The sequence below is a fragment of the Bos indicus genome, chromosome 8, assembly GCF_029378745.1.
Source record: "Bos indicus isolate NIAB-ARS_2022 breed Sahiwal x Tharparkar chromosome 8, NIAB-ARS_B.indTharparkar_mat_pri_1.0, whole genome shotgun sequence".
In the NCBI taxonomy this organism is placed as follows: Eukaryota; Metazoa; Chordata; class Mammalia; order Artiodactyla; family Bovidae; genus Bos; species Bos indicus.
The window spans coordinates 45,804,627-45,818,852 of record NC_091767.1 but is presented as its reverse complement, the minus strand read 5'-3'; the positions used below and the strand labels follow the sequence as shown (position 1 = coordinate 45,818,852).

At 36.3% G+C, this 14,226-nt stretch overlaps 1 protein-coding gene across 5 annotated transcripts in view; it reads left to right on the top strand.

Moving 5' to 3' along the window:
• Positions 1 to 14,226, top strand: part of PTAR1 (protein prenyltransferase alpha subunit repeat containing 1) — a 49,772-nt gene that overhangs the window by 11,270 nt on the left and 24,276 nt on the right. For 3 of the 5 annotated variants that reach the window (XM_070794627.1, XM_070794626.1, XM_070794630.1), the window contains exon 3: positions 8,182 to 8,248. In XM_070794627.1, the coding sequence (XP_070650728.1) occupies positions 8,182 to 8,248 (67 nt within the window). Of the gene's footprint in view, positions 1 to 8,181; positions 8,249 to 10,064; positions 10,121 to 14,226 lie in introns of all 5 variants that reach the window. The other 2 variants (XM_070794628.1, XM_070794629.1) reach the window with 1 other exon arrangement.

The following is a 14,226-nucleotide window of genomic DNA, read 5'->3' as shown; positions in this document are numbered from 1 at the left end:
CTTTATAATATTGTGTTGGTGTCTGCTATATATCAACATAAATCAGCCATAGGTGTACATATGTCCCCTCTGTCTTAAACCTACCTCCCACCCCATCCCACCTCTATAGGTTGTCACAGAGCACGGGTTTCATCCGTTCACTTATTTCTCATCTGGACGAATATTATCACCTCATAGCTAGTCTACCCCATTTTTAGTCTCTCTTTAATCCGTGTTTATCATACCACTAATGAAGCATTTTAAACAACACTTCTTAGAAACACAGTTTGAAAGATTCTTTACTGAAATATCTATCTTCCTATTTCTTGATGTCTACAGGGTTAAGGTTGAGTCATTCTCTGTGGCATAGTATGCAAGGGCCTTCATGAACTGTCTGTAGGCTACATCCCCAGCTTTTTCCTCTTATAGTCAGCATCAGAGGTTGTAGACTCTCAACCCCGCAGGCTGAAGCCAGCCCACATGTTTATTTAGTTTCAGCTTATATAATGTTGTTAAATTTTTAAAAATTAATCGGATTAACATTCTAAATGGTGATGAACTTTTAAAATTAGGATGGAAATCTGGATTTCTCTCTTCACTTGAAACATCAGAAGTGTTGGGTATGTCCATTTTTGCATAGCCGTGGTTGGTTGGAAATCATTTGTTGCTCAGTCACCCAGTCGTGTCTCTTTGCAAGACCGTATGGACTGCAGCATGCCAGGCCTCCCTGTTCCTCACCATCTCCCGAAGTTTGCCCAAGTTCATGTCCATTGCATTGGTGATGCCATCCAGCCATCTCCTCTCACGCCCTCTTCTCCTTCAGCCCTCAATCTTTCACAGCATCAGGGACTTTTCCAATGAGTCAGCTGTTTCAACCAGATGACCAAAATACTGCAGTTTCAGCTTCAGCATCAGTCCTCCAACAAGTATTCAGGGTTTATTTTCCTTAAGATTGACTGGTTTGATCTCCTTGCTGTCCAGGGGACTCTCGGGAGTCTTCTCCAGCACCACAGTTCAAAGGCATCAATTCTTCAGCACTCTGCTTTCTTTATGGTCCAGCTCTCACAACTGTATGTGACCACTGGGAAGACCATAGCCTTGACTGTACGGACCTTTGTCGGCATCACAGCTTCTGCTTTTCTTGACTAGACAAGCCTATTCTAGTTGACCACAACTTCCCATGTCCTTCAGACAATGAGGCAGTATCGTTACTACTTACTAGGTTTGCTTTTCCTCTTTTTTGCCATTTGTTTGAACCCTAGAAACGTTTGAGTTTGCAGCTATTTGATATACATTCCAGTCATACCACTGTTCCATTCTTGGACTTTGCTGTGTACCACTGCCTTAACTCCATGCCTTTGCAGAGGTCAGGTTCAGGTCTAATGTTGTTATTGTTGTATTTGCTAATACACACACTTGTGAAGCATCTTGACTACTCCAGGAAGCAATAATTACTCCTTTGCACTCCTGTGGGAGTCCTTATTCATTAGGAATTCGTAGTAGAACGTATCACATTTTATTGTAGTTGGTTATTTAAACAATGCTTTTCCCAGCTAGGTTATGAGTTTGTTAGAAAGAAGGGTTGTGGCTTGTCTTTATTTATTCATCACTGTTAATATAGCTGGGATCAAGATTACTGGGAGAAATATCAATAACCTCAGATATACAGATGACACCCATATGACAGAAAGTGAGGAAGAACTAAAGAGCCTCTTGATGAAAGTGAAAGAGGAGAGTGAAAAAGTTGGCTTAAAGCTCAACATTGAGAAAACTAAGATCAGGGCATCCGGTCCCTTCACTTCATGGCAAATAGATGGGGAAACAGTGGAAACAGTGGCTGACTTTATTTTTCCGGGCTCCAAAATCACTGCAGATGGTGATTGCAGCCATGAAATTAAAAGAGCCTTACTCCTTGGAAGGAAAGTTATGACCAACCTAGACAGCATATTGAAAAACATTACTTTGCCAACAAAGGTCCGTCTAGTCAAGGCTATGGTTTTTCCAGTAGTCATGTATGGATGTGAGAGTTGGACTATAAAGAAAGCTGAACGCAGAAGAATTAATGCTTTTGAACTGTGGTATTGGAGAAGACTCTTGAGAGTCCCTTGGACTGCAAGGAGATCCAACCAGTCCATTCTGAAGGAGATCAGTCCTGAATATTCATTGGAAGGACTGATGCTGAAACTCCAATATTTTGGCCACCTGATGCCAAGAGCTGACTCATTTGAAAAGACCCTGATGCTGGGAAAAATTGAGGGCAGGAGAAGGGGACGACAGAGGATGAGATGGTGGGATTGCATCACCGACTCAATGGACATGGGTTTGGATGGACTCTGGGAGTTGGTGACGAACAGGGAGGCCTGGCGTGCTGCGGTTCATGGGGTTGCAAAGAGTCGAACACGACTGATCAACTGAACTGAACGTGTTCAGTAGACATTTGTCAGATAAATAACAAGAATTTGGTAAGCAAGAGGTTTTAGCTTAGTCTGGCTATTGATTCGGTGACGTATTCTATAATAATAAAAGGGTCTTTCTGGTATTTACCACATAACCTTACCTCAAGCCTCTTTTGTTGTGCTAACCTGCATGTATTTTAGAGGAAAGATTAATCAGTCCACGTTGACCTTGGATTTATTTTTCGATGCATGGAAACGTATCTCTCTCAGAAACAGTTGTCAGACCCAGTGACCCATACCAGGCGACTGCTCACCTTGGGCCATTTCTAGAATGCAGTGGAGCCAAGAAAGCATATTGATTTTTCACTGATTGTTCTATAGCATCCTTGCATCTTCTTGTTACAGGTGAAATTTAGCTACTTCTTTTCCTGTGTATACTGTACCCTAATTCATTTTTTCCTTGTGATGATGAGCCAGTCATATATTGGAGTGAGTGTAACACGAAACAGTTATTTGCTGGTATATGTTCTGGTGTTTAGATAGAGATCTGTTTAATTTCAAGGGACTGTAGGGATATCAGTAGCTCACATCTTGGTATATAATTGATGAAATATAGAGTCAACTGTTGATTTTTGCATGTTTATCTTTAGATCTTTGGTTCAGCCCTTACTGGAAGACAGCAGAGTAATGGTAGACAGTGTGCTAGGTTGGAAGGAGCATCTTCTTTACGAGAAACATATCTGGATTTAGACTCAATGTATTAGCACACTGAAGTCATTTAACAGTGACTTTAAGCAAATAACTTAACCTCCTATTTCCACACCAAAAGAAGAGAATTCTAACAGATCTCAGGGGGTTGTTGTAAGTATCACATGTGAATTAAAGCATCCAGCACAGAAACCGGCATGCCATAGACTCAAGAAACACAGATTTCCTTTCTCTCATTTATCCAGAGCCAGTAGAAGAGTAGAAAAATACAAGTAATACGGGAAGGATTCTTAATTATGTCCAGTATTTATAACTTAATTATTTCTCCTTCCTTGGCCCTTTCCCATTTCAGATATTCTATCAATACATCACCCACACCTCTTGGATCTGACTGGAATGCTTTCTAAAAGCAGTCCCATCTGAACTTGAGTCTTAAATCAGGAAGAGTTAGCAGTTTGTAATGTATTTAGAGAACAAGTGTGTTTAGAAAATTGGGGCAGTGGGGTGGTGGTTTGAGAGAGTGCTCAGCATTCACTGCTCAGCCAGCTTAAGAGATTCTTTTCATCCCTCTGGTGGCATCCCATGCCAATATCCTTTATAACTGGGCTAGATACAGGCTTTCTAACAGGAGTTACCATTGAGTGCTTTCCCTGTGTCAGGTACTGCTCTAGCACTTCATGGGCATGAATCATCTAATACCCCTATGAGATAGCACTATTATTAGCTCAATTTTATGTATGAGGACAGCACTAAGGCACAGAAAGATTAAGTGATGTGCCTAGGAATTTCCCAGCTACTAGTAGACCTGGGCTCTGAACACAGCAGCTGCTGTTGCCCTCCAATAAAAGAAATGTTACTTTGATTAGCCTTCCTCTCTCTCCACACAGCCACAAATTGAAAAGTGGGGACTTGGGTATTTTCTGTGTTAGTTTTTGCCTGTGCTGCTATGGGAAGTATCTTGTGGAGGATGAAGTCATCTTCATTTATGGGTTGCATTAGAAGTATGAACAAATAGCAACTACGATTGATCACGTACACATATTTTTTAATGCAGAAAAGGGGAGTCCCAGAAACTAAATAAACTAAATACCAGTTTATCATATTATCTGGGGTAGTGTGGTAGATTTTGAAAAACTGTGGACTTGAAGAAAAATTCCAGAGACCTTGCCATCATGTACAAACATTTTCATATAGTCAATTAATAACCAACTGGTTTTTGGTTATTGCTTATCATACAAGTTTAGAAATTTAAACCGTTTCATTGTGAGAACAACTGCTTCTTTTTTTTCTTTTTACTCCTGATTAATTGATGTTGAAAAAACTCATTTCTTGGTAAGTAGCAATGGTGGTTAGTTGAACAGATATTTATTGAGTCAAACTGTGTGTCAAACCACTCTGGAGAAATGGGATGAATCTCATTGCTTATAACACTAAGGTTAATGCTATGATCCCCATTTTACAGATAAGAAAACTGAAATTCAAAGACATTAAGTTACATGGGCAATAAGTAGAGAAGTTGAGATTTGCACCCAGGCAGAATGGCTTTAAGGCGTTTGCTGTGGGCAGACATGGAATTTTTTGGGGGCAGAGACCATATTTTTTTTCATCTTTGATGATTGAATGGCTAATTTGAAGATGTATTAAAGAGGACCTGCATCCAAAAAATGTATAGCCTCATTAAGAGAACAATATTTATATGAGGTTAACTAGGTGAGATAGGGAGAAGGAAGTGGCAACCCACTCCAGTATTCTTGCCTGGAGAATCCCATGGACAGAAGAGCCTGGCAGGCTATATATAGTCCATGGGGTCGCAAGAGTCAGACACGACTTAGTGACTAAACCACCAGGTAAGATATACACAAAACACAGAGATGAAAGACTGCTTTCAGCCGAGTAGGTTAGGAAGCCTTCCTGTTTTAAAAAAATAATTGTTATCTATTTTTGGCTGTGCTGGATGTTCGTTGCTTTGTGTGGGCTTTCTCTAGTTGCAGTGAACAGGGGCCGCACTTCATTGAGGTGCGTGGCCTTCTCATTGCAGTGGCTTTTCTTGTTGCAGAGCACAGGGTCTAGGCATGCAGGCTTCAGTAGTAGTGGCTTGAGGGCCCAGTGGTGGACACGGGGGCTTTGTTGCTCTGTGGCATGTGGAATCTTTCTGGACCAGGAATTGAACCCATGTCTTTTGCATTAGCAGACAGATTCTTACACTGTGCCACCAGAGAAATCTGAGGAAGGCCTTTATAAAGAAAGGTGCTTTTTTTTTTTTTTAAGTTCAGGGATAGGAGGACACTTTTGGCAGAGAGAATAGCAAGCAGATAAATCTGAGTTAATAGCCAAAGAAGAAAAGGTAGGCAGGTGGGCGGTACATTTAGGGAATGAAGGGGTTTGGAGCACAGCACACGAAGCGAAAGTAATGGAACACCAGCCTGATGAGGAGATCCGGACCAGATTCTAGTTTCCAGGTATATTTCTCCAGCATCCTGAGCTTTAGTCACCATGTGGAACCCATAATCTTTTAAGAGCAGCCTGTGTGGGAAGGTCCCTCTTTACCTTTGCTCATACTTTTTCAAAGCACAGTCTGCAGTGCCCTTTACTGTCTTGACTCATTTATAGTCTTTCCTGGGTACTCCACTGAGAATTAATTGCGGCTGCTTTGGTGCTCCTCACAATGTGGTATATGTTTTTATTTCAGTTATTTTAGTTTGCCTTCTAACTGTTTACATGTTCTCTCCAGCTAAAGGTTAGCCTTCTATAAGGCAAGATCAGGTCTTCCATTTCTCATAATATCCATTCTTTCAGTCCTGTGGCCCAGTTGAATCTCTGCACATAATTAATACTTGGAATATTTTGGAATTAAAGGAATAATGGTATAGAAAATTGTATTTAATTTCCCTGGTAAATACTAAATTAGTGCCTAAGAGTGAAAGAAGGAAGAATTTTATTAGATTGTTCTTTACGGACATATTGACATTATATAGTATATGCATTGATGTAACATAGTAAGTATTAGTATAGACCATGATACTTATGATGAGGAAGGTAAAGGTCAAAAGTAAAATGTGTGCTAATCCTACCTTTTGTTGCTCGTTTAGTAAAGTTATAGTACATTGTGAACGTGAAAGTGAATGTTGCTCAGTTGTGTCCAACTCTTTGTGACCCCATGGACTGTAGTCCATGGAGTTCTCCAGGCCAGAATACTGGAGTGGGTAGCCTTTCCCTTCTCCAGGGGATCTTTCCAACCCAGGGATCGAACCCGGGTCTCCCACATTGCTAACAATAAGTGTTCATCTTTTACTAAGATGATTGAGAATAGAATAACTGATTTTAGTGTTCACTAAAATATTTTTAAATGACAATAGGAATGTGTTTATGTGTATTTACTCTTAGATTTTTAAATTTTCTCTTTTATTCAAACACTGAGAATGTCCCAATTATTTATTGTAGACAAACATTTCATTTGCAGTTATTAAAAGCAGTCAGATACAGACATTGCCACATACTAATTGATCTGGGGAAATTGCTTAAACTCTCCAAATATCAGTTTCCCTATCTGTAAGGTGAAATAAAGGTATCTTGGATTATGATTGTGAGAATTAAATGAAATAATGTGAATAAATAATAATTTACTTGGTACACAATAATTCTAAACAATTATAAGTTTTTATTATTTTATTTACTTAGCATTTAATATGAGCTTGCTAGAGGTTATTGTATTTAGTATTATGGCTAGCTTGATCATCTTATCCTAAAATTCTCTTTTTCACTTTTACTAAAATGAAGATGATATGTCTAAATATTATTGACTTTGTGTTATTAAATATAGGTTTATGAAGGTTATTTAAGATCATGATAGATACATAATGAGTATGAATAGACTATACAATGAAAATAGAAAATAGTAAACAAAATGAAAAGATGTTCATATTAATAATTATAATTAAAGATTAGATTAAAACAAAAAGTATAGTTTTTTTTTACCTGCCACATTCATTTTTTAAAATATAATTGTATAAATCAGAGTCATAGGGACACAGGTATACTATGTTACTCTTGGCGATATAAATAGATATAGTTCATTTGGAGGACAATTTGGAAATGCTTATTAGGAGCCATATTGATATTTATATTGTTTGACATAGCAGTTCTACTCCTGGAAGTATATCCAAAGAAATGAATCTGTGAGACAAAAAGTGTGCTTAAAATGTTTGTGATAATACTATCCATAAAAGTAAAAAGAAAACAGGAAACAGCCTAAAGAATAAGATAAATGATAAAATAATTGTTATGCAGTTAAAAATATATTGGGCTTGCCTGGTGGCTCAGAGGGTAAAGCATCTGCCTGCAGTGCAGGAGCCCCAGGTTCAGTCCCTAAGTCGGGAACATCCCCTGGAGAAGGACATGACAACCCCACTCCAGTATTCCTGCCTGGAGAATCCCATGGACAGAGGAGCCTGGTGGGCTATATATATAGTCCATGGGGTCATAGAGAGTTGGACACGACTGAGTGACTTCACTAAAAATGTATATTGTAGTAGTATAGGAGAATGCATATAAGAAATAATGTTGAGTGAAAAATGTAGAACAAATTGTGAATTTATCATTGCTATAACTGTGTAAAAATGTGTGTAAAAAAGAATAATTTTGCAGGGGAATGTAAATGAACTATTAACTAAGTTGAATTATATGTGATTCTTTTTCCCTTTTAAAAATTTGCACAGAGTTAATTCTTGAAATATTTGTGAAATTAAATGAATAGTGGTATAGAAATTCTGTTTCTTTTTTTGTGCCCAAAACTACTGACAGAATGAATAGGTTAGTTTGATTATTCTTTGTAGACATAATTTCAGTGTCAACTTTTAAAAAGTTACATTATTGTATGTAGAAGAAAATCTTCATATCTTTGTACCTGAGGATAATCTTCATATCTCTGACAGCTTAGAAAAATGTTATCATTAAAATTACTGTGACATGAAATATAAGTATAATGTGAGATATATATATATATATATATATTTATATAAAATAAAGAGGACCTTGAAAGAGAAGTCACATCTTCAAGGATAGGACTATTTGTTTTTAATATGACTTCTCTTTATTTTAGAATTGATAGATGTCACATGCACCCTGCTACTTCTAAATCCAGACTTTACCACTGCGTGGAACGTAAGGTACGTCATTCTCATCAGCAATAAAATGAAATTGTTGAAATTTCTGAAGACATATAAGACCAGGAATTGTTAGCATTTTGAAAAGTGAAATATAAATCACATATTCATGGCATCTTACACTTATTTCTTCTTTATAATATCTCCATGACAATTCTAATATACACTTTACTCCTTTTTGCATGTTTATGTCTATTCTCCCTCAAATTCATGAAAATATAAATTTTCATGTTGAATTACAGTATACCATTTGATACATGCTTTTAACTTCCTTTTTTTTAGTGGGGGTAGAGGGAATCAGTATAATTGTTTGGATTATAAAGTGTTGGTTAGTGTATTTGAGAAGCACAGCAGTGCAATGGAATGTGTAAAGGTAAGCTTTAAAGGTCACAAACTGTTAGGTTAGTCACATTGTGGCCCCTGTGGGCAGATCATTTGACATCTCTCCACTCAGTATTTTGGAGAGGAACCACATTTTATGAGTGTCTTAAGTTCTTTAATTCTGATTGTTGTAGCTTTAAACACAGAATACATTATAGAAATATTAAAATTCAGACCAGGTTTATTTTTTTTAATTTTCAGTTAAACAGTGTGTATGGTTTTTAAAAATTGATGGTTCTTTAGACTAACACAAGTTTTCTTATAAGAAAGCAAGATACAAATTATAGATAAATAAAAGTAAAGTCCTGTTGAACATTGTGAATTCATTTAAAATTTTCTTGTAGGAAAGAGCCGTAGATTATAGCTCTTTATCTTTAAATATGACTTAAAGAATGCTTTAATTTTCTGTGAATTTTAATTCCAAGTTAGTGTTTTATAATACCTACTGAATTTTATATTTGTAGCTGGTTTTATTAAATTTAGGTAACCTCTTGATTTGTTTTACATTTTCTTTTGACTAATGATCAGATGTTTAAAGAGTAAGCAAGGATGGAATGTGTTAGAAGGTTTTAAAAATTTACAAAGTTTAGAATTTTCATTTTCTTTTATGGGAAACTCCAAGTAAGGGAGTAGACTAAATGTTTATGAGTGGCTACTCTATTCCAGGGACCATACTACAACTTTATACAGTATCTCATTTAGTCCACACAATACTTGACAACATTTGTTCATCAAATATTTATTGATTAACTACTATGCTAGGTCCTAGACACAGAGGATACATTTAATATGAGAGAATGAAGAGGGTCAGTCTTGACTCTGGTTTTTGGCCTGAGCAACTGAAAGGTTGAAGTTGCTATTTACTGGAATGGGGATGTTTGGGAGAAGAGCAGAGGGGTGTCTGCTGGTTGGAAGTCAGGAGTTCAGTTTGGGACATGATAGGTTTGTGTTCAAGTAGCTGTGTGTGACTAAATTTCAGGTGAGAGTTTTAGGCCAGATATAATTGGGAGTCAGTGGAAAATGTATCATAGTTAAAGCCTTGAGATTGTTTGAGATACCAGTAGTGGGTATAGATATTAGAAAAGAACCAGTCCAAAGACTAAACACTGGGACACTACAGGTTTCTAGAGCAGCACACTTCAGTATAGTAGTCTCTAACCACGTGTGGCTATTGAGCCTTTGAAATATGACTAGTCTCCATTGAGAAGTGCTGTAATGTAAACTACACATCAGATTTTGAAGACTTAAGTAACCCCCCAAAGTAAAATATCTTTCTTATTAATAATTTTATATTGATTACATGTTGAAATTATAATATTTTAAATGTATTGATAAAATAAAATTTTACTTTATACTTGTTTTTAATGTAGCTGTTAGAAAATTTTAAATCACATATATGGCTCACATGTATGACTCACATTATATTTCTGTTGGACAGCCCTGTTCTAGAGTTTGCGAGATGAGGAAGAATCAACAAAGGAGACTTTTAGGAAGGTACTATAAACTTAAAACTGAGAGTTTTCTTAAGGGTAGAGACAATGTCGTCTTCTTTTTTTTTTTTTTTTTTTATTTCCCTAGCCTCTAACACTCCAGTGCCTGGTATATAACAGATCCTGTTTGCAGACTTGGCACTGAAAATAATTAAATTCAGTGAAAAAGAATGAGTGTAATAGAGAAGTGGAAGTACCATTTTTATGTTCACATATTCCTCATCATTACAGAGGAATCGAAAAATCCTCCCACAAAAAAGGATTTTTATTAGCATAATGTATATACACAAACACATAATTCATTGTATATTCATAGTGCAGTTTAGTGGTGAAGAACCTAGTTCTTAGATGTATGGATCTTAGTCCTAGTTCATCAGTTAACTAGCAAGCAGTTGACTTTTGACAAGACTTTTAACTTCTCAGGACTTTTAGTTTTCATATCTTTGAAATAAAAGATCTGAATAAGGTGGGTTTTTTTTTTTTTTTGTATGATTCTTTTGGTCTGTGTTTTTATTGTGTGTGGTTTAGTCTTATGAAGGGAAGTTGCTCCATAAATCTATCTTTAATGATGTTAATATCTGTTAATCTTGAAGCTTTTCTGGTAAGGTGATTTAGTAAGTTTTGTGCTAGATGAGTAGGAAGGAAATCGTGATTTTTAAAAAAATCCATTGTAGATATGTGTTCTAGTAAATTTTAATTTATATTAGTAAGATTGACGTACAAAGACATAGAATCATGAGTATATTTTGAGCAAAAAACGAACAACTTTGAAAGTAAACTGATCTAACCCTATAAGGTCTCACAAATCAAATACTCAGCATTTTATGTCTGATTGTTGGTACATTTCTTCTGACGTAACTTTAGGAAGCATTGAATGATTTTTGGCTGTATTTTATAAACAGCTAAAAGATTGTGTAACACATCAGTAGTTGTTGCAGTCTTAGGGAAAAAATACAGACAATAAGTTTTTGAGCTGATCTGTAATTATAGTATATGATGCATATAGTTTAAAAATCTGGCTGGTGCTAGAAAAAAGTGACTAGTACTTTTTTTTTTTTTTTGCTCTGAATTTGCTTTGAAAATTGGTGAATTAATGGACGAAAGAGGTTGACTTCATAATAACGTCCTATTTTTCCTCCAGTCTGTGAACATAGAGTAAGCAAAACATCCTTGAGCAACTACAAGAGCTTGTGTCCAGGCTCCAGTGATTCATAGTCTTTCCTCAGCCTATTTAAATTGGTAGCTTTGTGCAGATTTGATGTTTTGTTCAGACACTTGCAGCGTGGAGACCTTGAGCAGGTTACTGAATCTCCCCCAGCTTCAGTTTCCTTATCTGTAAAACTGAGGTAACTTTGGGCTGCACCATATGAAATCATCCTTTTTGTAGGTCAGAAATGGTTAAGTCCAAATGTCCAGATCCTGGTTTCTAACACCATTCTCTAATAAAAGGAACTGGGCTTCTTAGAGGACTGACTGATTCTAGGACCAGGTCAGGAAATGTGCCAGATGAATCTGGAACATCTTAAGAGAGCCAGAAAGTAAGGCAGTGCTTTTGCTGGCCAAAGCTCAAACAATTTGAGCAATAAAATAATGTAATAATGGATTATTACAAAGTATAAAATCAATATCCATAAGTCCATGCTGATATAAATAAATGCTTGAATAAACAGAGACAATAGACAACTCTTCAGTACTGAAGAATTCCAAATAATTTATCTAGATAACTTCCCTCAAGGAAATGGAGCATATCTCCCTACTCCTTAAAGTGTAACCTTTTCCCAAAAAGTAGAGTGGAAAAATCAATCATATGCTACCTAAGCCAGATATTCAAGGTCAACATCAACAGTGGCAACTCATGCTGATATTACATACCCCTGATACAAAATAATGAAGATAGCACTTTACCTCTGTGGTCCCCTCAAAACTCACAACTGTAGTCTAACCCTGGAAAAAATATATAAAACACCTGATCAGTATTCTCCAAAACTGTCAAGGCGATCAAAAACAAGGTGGAGCTAAGGGACCAAGAGGAGCCTACAAAGATATAACAACCAAATATAATGTGATATCCTAATGGGACCCTGGAATTTAAAAAAAGGACATTTGGTAAAAATGAAGCAATTCTAATTAAAGTATGGACTTCCAATACTAATCTATAAGTAATGGTTCATCAGTTGTGACAGTTGTATCATAATAATATAAAATGTTAATAATAGAAACTGGGTACAGGACATAGAGAAATTCTCTTAATCATTCTTAAAAACTTCTCTATAAATTTAAAGCAATTCTAAATAAAAGGTTTATTTTTTAGAAAAACTGACGTTGGCAATTTCATATTATTCAACATAATATGGGATTTTTGTGAGAATTAAAGAAAATAGTAGAAAATATATGTAAATCACTTAACACTGTGCCTTATTCAGGAGAAGTGTTCAATAAGCGGTGGTTTTTATGAGGATGACTTTTATTATTATCATCATTATTATTTTACACAATAACTTAAGATTAAAGAGTGAAAAAAAGGTGGCATATGTTTAGTCAATATTTACTGTATACCAAGTACTGGGCTAACCAGTGGAGATTTAGCCGTGGACATAATACACATGGCCCCTGGTTTCCTACAAATTTTGATTAGAGTGACAGCAGAGAGAACCCCTAATAGTTTGAGAAGGGAGAAAAAATATTAAAACTTTATAAAATAAGATAAATGTTGCAGAAATATGCAAATAACAATTTGTAAACTTTAAGGTATAAGTACATGAAATAACTAACTTCTTAGGATATTTAATTTTTCAATTTAACCTTTATCATGTTAACATGAAATATTTTAATTTATAAATTCTTCATTTTCCTATTTACATATCTCATTAGTTTAATTCAATCTTCTCACATGGCTTATTAACATCAGTGACTTTGTCATCATGAGAACTATTTTTTTGAGTTATCTAGCACAGTTTTCTGGGCTTCCCTGGTGGCTCAGATGGTAAAGAATCCACCTGCAATGCAGGAGAGCTGGGTTTGATCCCTGGGTTGGGGAGATCCCCTGGAGGAGGGCATGGCAACCCACTCCAGTATTCTTGCCTGGAGAATCCCCACAGACAGAAGAGCCTGGGGGGCTACAGTCCATGGGGTCGCAAAGAGTTGGACATGACTGAGAACTAAGCACAACACAGCACAGTTTTCCAGAGCATATTGTGCTTACTTACATTTAAGTTGTTCCAGATACAGTACTTTCCAAATTCACGTGTGACTAGAAATTTTATCTCAAGCTGTATTCCTACTTGAATACATTAAAGTAGGTGTTTTCTGTTGGATCTCTAGGTTATGTGATTGCTGATAGCTATAACTTAAACCAATTACAATATTTCTTTTTAATATGGTCTTTTAAAAACTTCTTTATAACGTTCCAGCACCTGCAATGTTCAGTCCTTCTAGGAATATTTCTTAAATTGATGGTAAAATTTTCCTTCTTTTTTTAATGATTCTGCCAGGCAGTCTTTTTAAGCATCCATCTATACCATTGATTGAGGTTGTTTCAGACTAAGATATCTTTACAAGTATAACTTTGTTGTTCAAAATAAAGAGATTAAGAGATGGCCCTTATTTAAGAAACTTTATAAAGATTCAGTTGTAGGGTAACTTCCTTTTTTCTGAAGAAAATTTTATTTCCTCTTATATGTATAGATATATATGGGCTTCCCTGGTAGCTCAGATGGTAGAGAATCTGCCTGCAGTACAGGAGACCCAGGTTCGATCCCTTGGTTGGGAAGATCCCCTGGAGAAGGGAATGGCTACCCACTCCAGTATTCTTGCCTGGAGAATTCCATGGAGTCGCAGAGTCGGACATGATTGAGTGACTAACACAAACACACATAGACATATATGGGAATATAGGTAGGCAGTTGTAAGTAAGGAGAGGTTTAAATTTAGTAAATGGAAATTTGGCTTAATATAGTAAATTGTCTACAGTAGCAACTTAGCAGCAGCAGCAGCAGTGGTGTTTAAACTCTAGTGTGACCTGGAGGACTGGTTAAAACACATCGCTTTGCCCCACTGGACTTTTTGATTCAGTGTGCCTGGGTGAGGCTTAAGTTCCAAATGATGATGATA